The sequence below is a fragment of the Scyliorhinus torazame genome, chromosome 1, assembly GCF_047496885.1.
Source record: "Scyliorhinus torazame isolate Kashiwa2021f chromosome 1, sScyTor2.1, whole genome shotgun sequence".
In the NCBI taxonomy this organism is placed as follows: domain Eukaryota; kingdom Metazoa; phylum Chordata; class Chondrichthyes; order Carcharhiniformes; family Scyliorhinidae; genus Scyliorhinus; species Scyliorhinus torazame.
In genome coordinates this window covers 370,641,748-370,656,010 of record NC_092707.1, presented here as the reverse complement: position 1 = coordinate 370,656,010, position 14,263 = coordinate 370,641,748, and the positions used below count along the sequence as shown (strand labels likewise).

At 43.2% G+C, this 14,263-nt stretch overlaps 1 protein-coding gene across 1 annotated transcript in view; it reads left to right on the top strand.

The window, feature by feature from the left end:
• LOC140426522 (WD repeat-containing protein 64-like) overlaps nucleotides 1-14,263 on the top strand; it is a 227,758-nt gene that overhangs the window by 99,134 nt on the left and 114,361 nt on the right. The window contains exons 8-10 of the mRNA XM_072511402.1: nucleotides 610-750; nucleotides 12,426-12,505; nucleotides 13,716-13,855. Of these exons, the coding sequence (XP_072367503.1) occupies nucleotides 610-750; nucleotides 12,426-12,505; nucleotides 13,716-13,855 (361 nt within the window). The remainder of the gene's footprint in view (nucleotides 1-609; nucleotides 751-12,425; nucleotides 12,506-13,715; nucleotides 13,856-14,263) is intronic.

Genomic DNA, 14,263 nt, shown 5'->3' with positions numbered 1-14,263 from the left:
CGGAAACCCTAATGTCTTACCCAAAGAATGCCACCTCTGACTTAATTGCACTGAATGTCTGCCTAGGTAGCCTTGTGGATAGCACAATTGCTTCACAGCTCCAGGGTCCCAGGTTCGATTCCCGGCTTGGGTCACTGTCTGTGCGGAGTCTGCACATCCTCTCCGTGTGTACGTGGGTTTCCTCCGGGTGCTCCGGTTTCCTCCCACAGTCCAAAGATGTGCAGGTTAGGTGGATTGGCCATGATAAATTGCCCTTAGTGTCCAAAAATTTCCCTTAGTGTTGGGTGGGGTTACTGGGTTATGGGGTTACTGGGTTATGGGGATAGGGTGGCGGTGTTGACCTTGGGTAGGGTGCTCTTTCCAAGAGCCGGTGCAGACTCGATGGGCCGAATGGCCTCCTTCTGCACTGTAAATTCTATGATAATCTATGATAATCTATGACCTGGCGCTCATTGGAGTGATTCTTGAATCTACAATCTTCTGACTGAGACCTATGTTCAAAGTAACTGCCGAATAATGAGATAAGGAAGAGGTCAGTCATTATAAATTTGAAGAACAACCACCCTGCTGAAAGATAGAGTATCTTCTGTTATCATTTTTCTTTTTCAGCCCTATTTTGCGTCGAAAACTGCATGATGGCTGGGTATTGAGGGTGAAGTACATTCCCCATTTGAACTGCTTTGCATGCTGTTCTCCAGACAGCATTCACTCTCTCGTCCTGGATGACATCCGCAAGCTTGGAGACTGCCAGTGAGTCACAAACATACCTGCACAAAACTGTAAATTGGCTTAGTAGAAATATGTTGTATTCAGTGGTATTAATATTCAGACATGTCAGCTCTTTCAGGATGACGGCAAGAGAGACAGAACTAAGCCTGTTTCATGATCTGGTGAGAGAACTCGGAAAACTTGGGATTTTTCCGTGATGCATCCATCTTGGGAGAAGGGGGCCTAAAAACGCAGCGTCCTCTGTGGCAGCTTGTCTTTCTTTTAGTAAACATGTTCAACTCAGTATGAGGGTCCCGGCCAGCACAGTCAGATCTCAGGGTCGGAAGTGTGGCGCTGGAAGTGGGGCTTTTCTGGGTACAGACAAAGGGTCAGTCGGTCTCCAGTATGCCCCTGCCACTCGGTGGCAGCTTCCTGTGCTTAGATGGCAGTTTTTTTGTTGGTTTAGCAGCAGCATTTGAAGGCTATCATGCTACGCTGCCCGAAATGTGCAGAGACTCCATTAAAGAGCCTGATACTGGAATGCAAACCAGAAAGATTTGTTTACAAACACAGGTGCCACTGCTCAGAATGCAGACCTGAGCCCTATTGTCAAAGAATTTCAGACAGCTTGCATGGGTTTAAAAGCAATTGTTTGAGTTTTTGAATTTTTTTGCTTCTGGTAATTTAATTGTGATTATGTTAAAATAAATGGTGGAATTTAGATCTTAAAAAGTATGATCCAGTGCAGGAAAAAAGCTCAATGCATGCAAGTTCATGTTAGGACAATGTAATTGCCATTTATGTTAACTTTTACTTTTGGTAAAGTATCACTGAACAGTCTCTGACTTAAGATTTGCTTCGAAACTGCTTTAAAATAAACACGTTGACCAAAATTAAAGGAATATCCTCCCTTGCCCACGTTTTCAGATATCAGGAATTTGACTTCGAGTTTTTGTTTTACATGGTGACATTGTTCTTTCTAAAAAAACCTTGAAATGTTTGAAAACTTTTTACAAATATTAAATGTCCATAGGTCATGAAAGGCGTGATATGTATTTAAATATTCTTTCCCAATTGTCCTGTAGTATCTTGCACTATTTTCCTAAACATATAGAAAGTTCTCAGAGCTGGGATGTGCAGGAATATTCCGATAATGGGCAGGTATTTTAAAAGGCTCCCTGTAAAGCATTTTAAGATGCAGTACTATCGTTTTTGTGCAGACTTCTGCCCCATTAAACAAACCTGTGATGCGGTTTATAAAACAGCTGTCAATCTATATTAGTTTATGTTTAAAAAACAACTCATGATTTTATGCTGGGTCAATAGTGTGTGCAACTGGAATTAACTGGAAGCTAAATTGCCCTGTAGTGTTCGAAGATAGGGCGACATAGTGGCACAGTGGTTAGCACTGCCACCTCACAGCTCCGAGGTCCCAGGTTCAATTCTGGCCTCGGGTCACTGTCCGTGTGGAGTTTGCACTTTCTCCCAGTGTCTGCGTGGGTTTCCTCCAGGTGCTCCGGTTTCCTCCCACAGTCCAAAGATGTGCAGGTTAGGTGGATTGATCATGCTAAATTTCCCCTTAGTGTCCAAAATGTTAGGTGGGGTTACTGGGTTACGGGGATAGGGTGGAGATTTGGGGTTAAATAGGGTGCTGTTTCCAAGGGCCGGTGCAGACTCGATGGGCTGGATGGCCTCCTTCTGCAAAGTAAATTCTATGATTGTTCTCTGTGGAAGTTAGGTGAGGTTATGGGGGATCGGGCCTAGATACGGTGCTCTTTCAGAGGGTTGGTGCAAACTCAATGGGCTGAAGGGCCACCTTCTGCACTGTAGGAATTCTATGTTCTAAGTGTACGTCACTTCCACTCTTGCTTTTTCCCATGCGATTACAATTAAAATTTATGATGCTGGCGGCGTACACAGGAGAAACGTGCGATCACCCAACGGGGGATACTTTTTAGTCATTAAACCCATCTTCCGCTGACAATACTGCAGCTATGGATGGGCTATAAAAGAGCCGCCTGGTCAAACAGGGAGGCTCTGCGTCACGGCTAAAATATGCCTGTCCAACTCCATTGCCATTGACATGGATGTTATGTATTGGAAACCAATACAATCTCTGTGTCACATGATTATGTAGTGACATTATCAGAGGCGTTTGAGCGATTTTCCCTCTTTTCCACCTTAGACTGCGAGCAAGCAACACCTCTATAATAAAGTCTTACCAGCTGGTTAGGTGACCTATGATATAGAAACCTTTCCATTCTTTGTTTCTACGTAAAGTAGAACAGAATCACAAAAAATACAACAGTAAAGACAAAGCTGGCCACGAGGACAGTTTTCCAGTAAAAATAGTCAGAAGAAACAATTCCGACCTGGACCTCGAGTCAAGTATGAAAATCGCTTATTGTCACAAGTAGGCTTCAAATGAAGTTACTGTGAAAAGCCCCTAGTCGCCACATTCCGGCGCCTGTTCAGGGAGGCTGGTACGGGAATTGAACCGTGCTGCTGGCCTGCCTCCTTCTGCTTTCAAAGCCAGCAATTTAGCCCTGTGCTAAACAGCCCCTATCGATTTACAGGAGACCACACCACCATTGATAAGTGTGGTAAACATGGCCACTGAGAATGTGTTTTTAGCACACTGATTTTTAAATTGTTACAAAGCTGTGCAGACCGTTCCTTCATTTTCTTTACTCGACCGCAACTCTGGGAGTGCTCGGTGAGTCAGAGGAAGGAAAAGAAAAAGAGGTTCTCATCCAGCGCATGAATGTTAGTGCTGGCCGATTAAAACAATCGGTGGGCTCAAAAAGCTCCTGGAAAAGGAGCAAAGAAAATAAGGGGGTAGGCTGTGAATCTGGGGAGCCTTTTCCAGCTGCGCTCCTTTGTACCTGGCAGGCTGCAGTGCCGTATCCCCTATCTCAGTGAGGGGGGGGGGCACTCACATCACTGGCAGTATACTACAGACTCCCAAATAGTGAAAGGGAGATATAAGAACAAACATGTAGGCAGATTTCTGCCTGTAAGAACAGGGCAATAATAGTAGGAGACTTGAACTATCCCAATATCAACTGGGATTCAAACAATATAAGGGGAACCGAGGAAGAAAGCTTCATGCAACGCGTCCAGGAAAAAGTTTTCAACCAATGATAAATCCAATGAGAGGAGATGCGATTCTAGACCTAGTCTTGGGGAATGAAGAAGGGCAAGTGGGTGAAGTGACAGTTGGTAGCCATATCAGGGGTACAAAAAACATTACAGCCCAGGAACAGGCCTTTCGGCCCACCAAGCCTGCGCCGATCCAGATTCCTTATTTAGGCCTACTACTTATTGCCCAAATGATCTGTATCCCTCCTTTCTCCACCCGTTCATGTGTCTATGAAGATACATCTCAAACAGGGGCAGCACGGTGGCACAGTGGTTAGCATTGCTGCCTACGGCGCTGAGGACCTGGGTTCGAATCCCGGCCCTGGGTCACGGTCCGTGAGGAGTTTGCACATTCTCCCCGTGTCTACGTGGGTTTCACCCCCACAACCCAAAGGATGTGCAGGATAGGTGGATTGGCTACTCTAAATTGCCCCTTAATTGGAAAAAATAATTGGGTACTCTAAATTTTTTTAAAATAAAAATTTAAAAATTAAAAAAAGATACATCTTAAACATTGCTATCATGCCTAGTGATCACAACTCAGTTAGATTCAGTACTACCATGGAAAAGAACAGATGAAGTAGGAGTAAAAATTTTGAACTGAGGGTTCAAAGGAAGGAAGGGGAAAGATGTGCAGGAATGAGAAAGGCGGAGGTAGACTGGTCAGCATTGCTAGAGGATAAATCAGTGGAAAACCTGTAGGAAGCACTAAAATGTGGGATCCTAAACGTTTAAATTAGACATGTCCCGTCCAAAAATAAGAGTGGTACTGCAAAATCTAGACACCCCTGGTTGTCTAGAGGAATGCAGGGGAAGATCAAACAGAGAAAGAAAGCGTATGATAGGCATAAAGAACTAGGCACTACAGTTGGCCTAGATGAGTATAGGGACAAAGTCAAAAAGGAAATAAGGAAATCAAAGAGAGGGCATGAAAAATGATTAGCGAGTAAAGTTAAAGAAAACCCAACGATATTTTACTAATATATTAATGGTAAAAGGTAAGTTAAAGAAAAAGAGGGACCTATCAGAGGTGAAGAAGGGAACATGTGTGTAGATACAGAGGCTGTGGGAAGGGTTTTAAATTAATATTTTGTCTCCGTTTTTACAAAGGAACTGGATGCTGCAGATATAGTAATCCAGGAGGAACATTTTGTGAGATATTGGATGGGATAATCATAAAAGAGAGGGGAAGCACTTAATGGGTTAGAATCCTTGCAAGTTGAAACGTCGCCAGGGCCAGATGGATTGTTTCCGAGTATACTGAAGGAGGTCAAGGAGGAGATAGCAGATGCTCTAAGGTTAATTTTCCAATCCTCACTAGATATAGGGAAGGTACTGGAGGACTGGATAAGTGCAAACGTGATTCCATTGTTTAAAAGGGGATAAAAGGAAATGCCAAACAATTACCGGCCAGTTAGTCTTAGAGGTGGTGGGAAAATTAGTAAAATCAATCCTGAGAGATAGGATTAACTAACTGTCACATAAAAAGGCATGGGATAGTCAGGCATAGTCAGTATGGATTTATTAAAGGAAGGTCTTGCCTCACAAATTTGAATGAATTCTTTGAGGAAGTGACAAGAAGGGTTGATGAAGATGTACAGTGGATGTGGCATACATGCATTTTAGCAAGGCATTTGACAAAGTTCCTATGGCAGATTTGTCAAAAAAGTTAAAGTGCATGGATACAGGGTAATGTGGCAAAATGGATAAAATGTTGATGTAGTAACAGGAAACTAAAGGTAATGTTCAATGGCTGCCTTTGCAAATGGAAAGTTGTTTCAAGTGGTGTTCCACAGGACTCGGTGTTGGGACCCTTACTGTTTGTATTATATTTTATCGATTTGGGCGTGAACGTGGGGAGCACCATTGGGAAATTTGCAGATGTCAGAAGACTGGACAACTGATGGACAGTGTCGAGGATAGCTAAATTCTCCAAAATGATATAGATGTGTTAGTGGAGTGGGCGATTAAGTGTCAGATGGAATTTTACACAGAGAAGTGTGAGCTCATGCATTTGGGAGGTCAAACAGTTATAGGGAGTACACTATAAATGGGAATATACTAAGAGGGGTAGGTGAAATGAGAGATCTTGGCGTACAAGTATACAGGTCCCTAAAGGCAGCAGTTCAAGTAGACAAGGAAGAAAGTATATGGAATGCTCTCCTTCATTGGCAGAGGTATAGAATATAAAAGTAAGGATACAATGTTGGAATTGTATAAAACACCGGTGAGGCCATAACTGGAATATTGTGTGATCGCATTCGAGGAAGGATGTTATTGCTCTGAAGAGAGTGCAGGGAAGATTTACAAGAATGTTGCCAGCGCTAGAAAGGTATAGCTATGAGGAGGGATTGGATAGGTTGGGGTTATTATCCTTGGTACAAAAAGGGGCTGAGGGATGGCTCAATGGAGGTGTATAAAATTATGAGGGGAAGAGATAGAGTGAACAGGATAGTATTGTTTCCCTTGGTGTAGAATTCTAGAACAAGGGAACTTGGATTCAAGATACCTGGCAGAAGGTGCAGAGGGGACAGGAGGAAGAACTCTTTTAGGCAAAGGGTAGTGGGACTGTGGAATTCGCTGCCCAAGTTGGTGGTAGAGGCAAAGATCCTAAACTCTTTTAAAAAGTACCTGGATCTACACCTTAATTGCTGCAAACTACAGGGCTATGGACTGGGTGCAGGAAGGTGGGATTAGAAAGGGCACCTGGATGTCCTTGGGCTCGGATGGACAAGATGGTCTGAATGGCCTCCTTCTATGCTGTAGTTTCTATGGTTCTATAGGACAGGTTCCACAAGGAAAGTCAGGAAATGACTGTGATTTTAGATGAGCCTAGACTGCAGAATGTATCGCAACTGAAATCTTTTTTGGGACTCATCAATTACTATGGAAAACTATTTCAAATCTCACTCCCATATTTAAACTACTTCATCCATTATTATGTGAGACTCAACAATGGACTTGGACAAAAGACTGCGAAGCGGCAGATAATGAAGTAAAAAATGTGCTGTCGAAATCGGAAGTATTAGTTCATTTTGACCCTAATTTAAAAATGCAACTCGCATGTGGCACTTCGCCCGAAGGAGTGATGCAGTTGTTTCTCATATAATGCCAAATGGAGATGAAAGACCAATAGCTTTCGCTTCGAGAACATTGACAAGCGCTGAACAGAATTATGCTCAATTGGAAAAGGAAGCCTTGAAGGTGGTGTTTTGAAATCAAACGATTTCATCACTATCTGTCTCGAAGACGTTTTACCTTGTCTTGTTAACAGACCACACACAGGCCTTTAACAATGATTTTTGGTCCATACAAAGGTTCACCTTCTCTAGCTATGAGTCATTTGCAGAGATGGACCCTCATCTTATCAGTGCATGATTACGAGATTGAATGCAGAAGATTGGAGCAACATCTGAACGCCAATGCTCTATCACATTTACCAATTTGGATCAAAGCAGAATCATATGAGAACTATGTATAGTTTTCCTAGGTTGATAGTGTACCAATTGCAGCCTCTCCATAGAATTGCAACAGTGCAGAAGGAGGTCATTCAGCCCATTGGGTCTACTCCGACCCTCCAAAAGAGCATCAACGCGGCCCACTGCCCCACCTTATCCCATTTTTCATGGCCAACCCACCTAACCTGCATATCACTGGACACTAAGGGCCAATTAAGCATGGCCCATCTACCAAACCTGCACATCTTTGGACTGTAGGAGGAAACTGGATCACCCGGAGGAAACCCATGCAGACATGGGGAGAACTTAGAAACTCCACACAGCCAGTCACCCAAAGCCAAAATCGAACCCGGGACCCTAGTGTTGTTATCAGTGGTCGGCAGTTCTAATCACTGTGCCGTCTCAAGTGCAAAGGCACACGAGGTCAGACCCAGTGGTGGGGAAGGTCATGGGCATGATTTTGAAAGGTATACCACTGGATGAACAAAGGAGGACTCCGAGATTCAAGCCGTACTGAACCTGAACTAACCGTACAAAACGGAATAGTTCTATGGGGGACGAAAACAGAAAATGCTGGAAAATCTCAGCAGGTCTGATAGCAACTGTGGAGATAGAATAGAGCGGATGTTTCAAGTCTGGATGACTGTTCATCAGAGATAGGGGGCTCAGGGTTTTCATTCCTCCATGCTTGCGGAGTTGTACACTGGATCAGCTCCACGAAGGACATCCAGCAAACAAACTGATGAAAGAGCTTGCAAGGAGTTATTTCTGGTGCCTGGTACGAGACTCACAGATTGAAGGAGTAGGTTAATGTCAGTCTTGTGCTAGGATATGAAATGCCCCACCTCTTCAACCACTTCACTCTTGGGATTGGCCAAAACAGCCGTGCCAGAGTGTATGTATTGATTCCTCAGGTCCAACTGAAGGTTATATGTTCCTTGCCCTGGTAGATGCACATTCCAAGTAACCTGAAATAATGATGATGAAGCAATAAGTAATGAAAAGACAATTGAATGAAAGGATAGAGTATTTGCATGGTTTGACAAACCAGAACAGTTAGTTAGCGATAATGGGACACAGTTCACATCAAAGAAATTCATGGATTGCCTTAGAAACAATGCCATGCAGCATATTAAAAACTGCGCTTTATCATTGTTGATCAAGACCCTGCTCGATCGGTTTAGACAGACACAATAAAGATATCTGATGATACAACTCTACTCTATTTAGAAGAGCTAGCTTAATCGCGATTTCTGAGAATGCAGTACAGAGTTCAGATTCACTACTGAGATCTAGATATTACCCACACTAGTGAAGGAGCTGGCCAGGCGGGGATCACTCAATGTGGATGTCTTCTTCTCTCAGCCAACAGCTCTGAGTGCCTCTTCTGCAATGGTTGCTCCCAGGTTTCCAGTTTGTCGCTGATTATGTGTTCCGATATCCCTTCATTTATACAGGTTCTTGCTCGTGCTGAGACATGATTCACACATAAAGATTGCCTGAGTTCTATTGTCTCATCAAGACTTAAACTGATTAACAGAAATAAACAGGATACTGCTGTCCAGCCAGGGTGATTTAATCAATATCCATTGTCCGCTGAAACACTCTTGTCTGACCAGCTATTAGCAATTATGGATTCTGATGGCATCTTTGTTTATCGTTCTTCCTGTTCCAAAGTTGATCTTTACTGTCTTGAAATTAGTTACATATATATAGCATGGTCTTTTTGACCTTTTGTGTTAATGTGATAAATATTGTAATTGGGTGATCATTATTGGCAATAATTAGTTTCTGTGCTGACTTGAGTGGTTTGGCAGACAGCCAAGATCAATTCCAGCCAGGGCCTTATTTGGTTGCTGCTGTTTTCAGCCTATATGTTTTTTCCCCTCTGTCAGCCTGGCTTCAGTACCACATCATCTTTCCACCAATGGATTGGTGGAGACATTGGTATAGTCAATGAAGATTGCCATTAAAGCATCAATGGACTGTTCAAGTAAATACATTTCTTATACCCTACAGAAACACTGCCCTTGCAACAACCCAAAACCCGCCAGCAATATTGTTTTTATAAAGGAAGTTGAGAACCAAATTTGATTTGCTCTTACCGCCTGACATGTCTAGCACTGTAGAGCGATAACAACAATACCAAATTACTTGTTGTTAACAAGCATCAAAACTAAGACATTTTGATCACAGAGAAAGAATTTTAGCAAGAAACTACTCATGAACTGAGAAGTGGGTACCTGCCACAACACTCTCAAAGAGGGACATTTTTCTTATACTGTGCAAACTGGTGCTGAGAGAGTTTGGAGGAGACATACCGATCAAATCCTCGTGTCAAAGCTAGAATTTGCAGTCAGTGTCTGAAAGACCAACATTGGACACTCAATGTTGGAACATTCCATAACCTATAATCACGACTGAGCTGAATTCAGATTCTCCACCAGTTGAACCAACGGCATCTGGACAAGCTGAAGAAGAACCAACTTTATCAGATGATGTGCCTGAGCCAAGTGTGGAACAGACTATCAAGAGTGTGAAAATAAAGACTCCTCAACAACGGATTCTGCCGAAGCGGAATCCATGTCCACCCAAAAGACTTGTAGTGATGAAATGAAATGAAAATGAAAATCGCTTATTGTCACAAGTAGGCTTCAAATGAAGTTACTGTGAAAAGCCCCTAGTCGCCACATTCCGGCGCCTGTTCGGGGAGGAATTGAACCGTGCTGCTGGCCTGCCTTGGTCTGCTTTTAAAGCCAGCAATATTTAATTGTGTATAATGATACTTGGTAAGATAATTGATGTTCACAGTAAGAGTTAAAGATTTTTAAAAATTAATTTAGAGGACCCAATTCTTTTTTTTTCCAATTAAGGGGCAATTTAGAACACAGAACATACAGTGCAGAAGGAGGCCATTCGGCTCATCAAGTCTGCACCGACCCACTTATGCCCTCATTTCCACCCTATCCCCGTAACCCAATAACCCCTCCCACCCTTTTTGGACACTAAGGGCAATTTCGCATGGCCAATCCACCTAACCTGCACGTCTTTGGACTGTGGGAGGAAACCGGAGCACCCGGAGGAAACCCAGGCAGACACGGGGAGAACGTGCAGACTCCGCACAGACAGTGACCCAGCAGGGAATCGAACCTGGGACCCTGGCGCTGTGAAGCCACAGTGCTAGCCACATGTGCTACCATGCTGCCCAATTTAGCGTGGCCAATTCACCTACTCTGCACATCTTTGGGTTGTGGGGGTGAGACCCACGCAGAGATGGGGAGAATGTGCAAACTCCACACGGACAGTGACCCGGGGCCAGGATCGAGCCCGGGCCCTTGGCGCCGTGATGCAGCAGTGCTAACCAATGGGCCACCGTACCGCCCAGTAAGAGCTAAAGTTGATGTTAGTTGTCGTAACACTGAAGTAACGAGGGAGGGATGTTATGAATTGTAAACCAATGCATCTGTGTGTAGTGTGTCACATGATTATGTGGTGACATCATCAGAGGTACTTGGGAGATTTTCCCTCAATGTCACTCCGGACTGTGAGCAAACAATGCCTCATGAATAAAGTCTAACTAGGTGCTAAGTAACCTTTCATCCTTTGTTTCTACTGTAAGTAAGAACAGAATCCCTAAAATACAACAATAAAGAAGAGGAACACAAATGTGGCTTGAGTGTTCTTCAAAATTAAATTTCACTTATAATATTTCATGTCATTTTGGTCGCACTTTAGTAGTATGTGCATCGTCAATATTTAATGAGACAGGGCAGCACGGTGGCACAGTGGTTAGCATTGCTGCCTCACGGCGCCAAGGTCCCAGGTTCGATCCTGGTGCTGGGTCACTGTCCATGTGGAGTTTACTCATTCTCCCCGTGTTTGCTAGGGTTTCGCCCCCGCAACCCAAAGATGTGCAGGGTAGATGGATTGGCCATGCTAAATTGCTCCTTAATTGGAAAAAATGAATTGGGTACACTAAATTTATGAAAAAAAATTAAAATATTCAATGAGACTATCTTAGTCAGAGAACTAAATGGGTTGGCACACACTGATGGTTAGAGGGACATTTCCTTTATTGTGGAAGAAACAATGTTGTGTTTATTTTTTTGTTCACGCCTAATTGAATGTTCATTTTAGTAAAAAGTCTTACAACACCAGGTTAAAGTCCAACAGGTTTGTTTCGATGTCACTAGCTTCACACCTCTTTAACCTGGGGTTACCCCATCTCTGGATCTGTGAAGATTTAATCACCTGCTAATGCTCGCATTCCAAGCATTCTCTAGCATCTTTGAATCTGTCTATATATATGTTTCTGGAACATACCTCTTCATTCACCTGAGGAAGGAGCAGCGCTCCGAAAGCTAGTGATATCGAAACAAACCTGTTGGACTTTAACCTGGTGTTGTAAGACTTCTTACTGTGCTCACCCCAGTCCAACGCCGGCATCTCCACATCATGGTTCATTTTAGTGTCCATTGTGTTCACCATTCTGTGGGACTTTGCTGAATTTTCAGGCTCAGCTGGCCCTTCTATGCATTGGAAAGGACATTATCCGTGATCACTTTCAGCAGGGGAAATGAAATATTATCGGTGAACTCAAAGCCTGTGTGGACTCTGCCAGCCAGCATCCTGAGATAGACACATATTTGGACAGGACTGACACCCCCACCTCCTTTAGGCCCAACATTATCTTACCTTGACTAAATATTCCCACCACCCCTCCCTCCACCACACCATGGACATTAAACCCTTCCGGTTTTACCCCTCCATGCTGGTGGTGGAGACTAGTAGTGATTCCTGCTAGCTTTAGCTGCACCGACGGGGTGATGGGGGGGGGGGGGGGGCGGTGGGTGGATGGAGAATCCCAGGAGCCGGCAGAATCCGGCTTTAAATTTACCAATAATATTTAAATACCTATTTAAATACTTATTTAAATATGCTAATCTGGTTCATGCCCTCGTGTGAACAATTACGAAACAGTAAATGCCCCCATATGTGACCTTTATTATCAGATAAATATCCTCAACTACAAAATAATATTCCGCTACATTTGTTATGGCTATGTAAATTGCACGGCAGTTGCTATTCTGTTGACATATTCTTTATCTTCAACTACAGGCCAATTAGAACACTTTCAACCCCAAGAGGTGTTAATGCATTTGATTATTGTGTGAAAGCAAATACCATTGTTACTGGAGGTAAGTGCCAAGTTAGATTTTTTCAGAAGTTTAATACAGCTTCAAAATATGTTGGCACATACTCTCACTGTATTTGATCTAATGTGCATCCATTTTACCAACAGGGTTAGTGTTAATTGTGGCTCGTTAATTGTGACTGATAAAAATTGCAATCTCAAATCTTTTATGTAATTTCTTATTTAAAAATTACTCGAGTCCAAAGATGTACAGGTTAGGAGGAGTGGCATTGATAAAATTGCCCTTTCGTGTCTAGAGGTGTACAGGTTAGGTGGGGTTTCAGGGATAGGGGGGTGGGCCTGGGTAGGGTGCTCTTTCAAAGGGTGCTATTGCTGAAAAAAGAAACATGTTGAGGCTGTTCACCTTGCACTCATCAGGGTATGTGCAAAAATACCAAATGTGAAGGGAACAACAATTTATACTTCATGAGAAGAGAGTGCAGATTGGTTAACAGGTTGACTCTGATTGGTGGAGGTGTTGCCATGGAGAATGCACCAGTTAACTGAAGACTAACAGTTAATTGCCAAGTTTTGTTTTAATTCAAACCAGGCAGGTTGACTTGGATTGATTAAGGCATTGCCCTCATTCCACCTTGCCTGAGGACAAGTTGGGTGAAGTACAGAGAAAATTGCATTTGAGCTGAATACACGTGTATTCATATGGTATGTGTTCAGTTCATACCATAGCCCTGATGTCCTCCTGCGACAAAATGCCAATTAAAGACGTGGTTCATAATAAAACAGGAACCAACTTTGAAATAAGGATAAGAACTTTTAAAAAATGGACGCATTTCTGGACCAGGAGCCAATGAAGATCATTGAGCGCAGGGGTGATGAGCGAATAGAACTTGGTGTCAATTAGGATACAGGCAACAGAGTTTCAGATGAGCGCAGTTTTATGGCGATGGAAAGTGGTCACTCAGTGAAGCAAGAACCACAAAAGGAGGAGGGAATCCAGGACAGCATGAGGTTGCATGTATTGACACTGATTTATAATGAGGCTAAGGCACTCAAAGCACTGCTGTGGAATTGGCAGGTCAGCATCACATGTGCTCCTACAAACCTCCCCAAATCTTCACATTACATGCCTTGCTGGAGAGGGATTGCAGTATAAGCATTCCGTATTGGAATTTTTCTCTGTATCTCCAGTCAAGAAAAAATTCAAACTCGGCTTATATGATACAAAATTTGATCATCTCATATTTCCTATCTAGGAGAAGATAAAATACTCCGCCTTTGGAATCCTAATATGTTCTCCAAACCAAAGGCATTGTTGTATGGCCACAGCTGCATCATTACTGAAGTGGTGATCAATGAATCAGACCAACATATCGTCAGCCTGTCCACTGAAGGGGTGAGTGACTAAGGGTTAGATGTTGCCAATGGCGTATTCATTTCCGAGTCAGTATATAAAACAAAAAAACTGGATGTATGCCCACTGACCGAGCCTGACATTCTAGAACAGTACAAGGGAAGGAGGCACCACAACATGTGAAGTGCTATTTTTCGGGTGAGATATAAAACCGAGGTCTCGGCGACCTTTTCGGATGGATTGAGTGGAGTGAGCGAGTGCCTTTGGCATCTGACCAATATTCATCGCTCTGCCAGAATCATCATGAACAGGAAAGCTGGCATCTAAATCATGTTGGTTATGGGAACTTGCTGTGAACAAATTGGCCATATGGTTCCCTACATTCCGACAGTGACTGCACTTGAAAGTGTGAAGTGCTTTGGGATGTTTTGTCATTAAAGACACTATCAA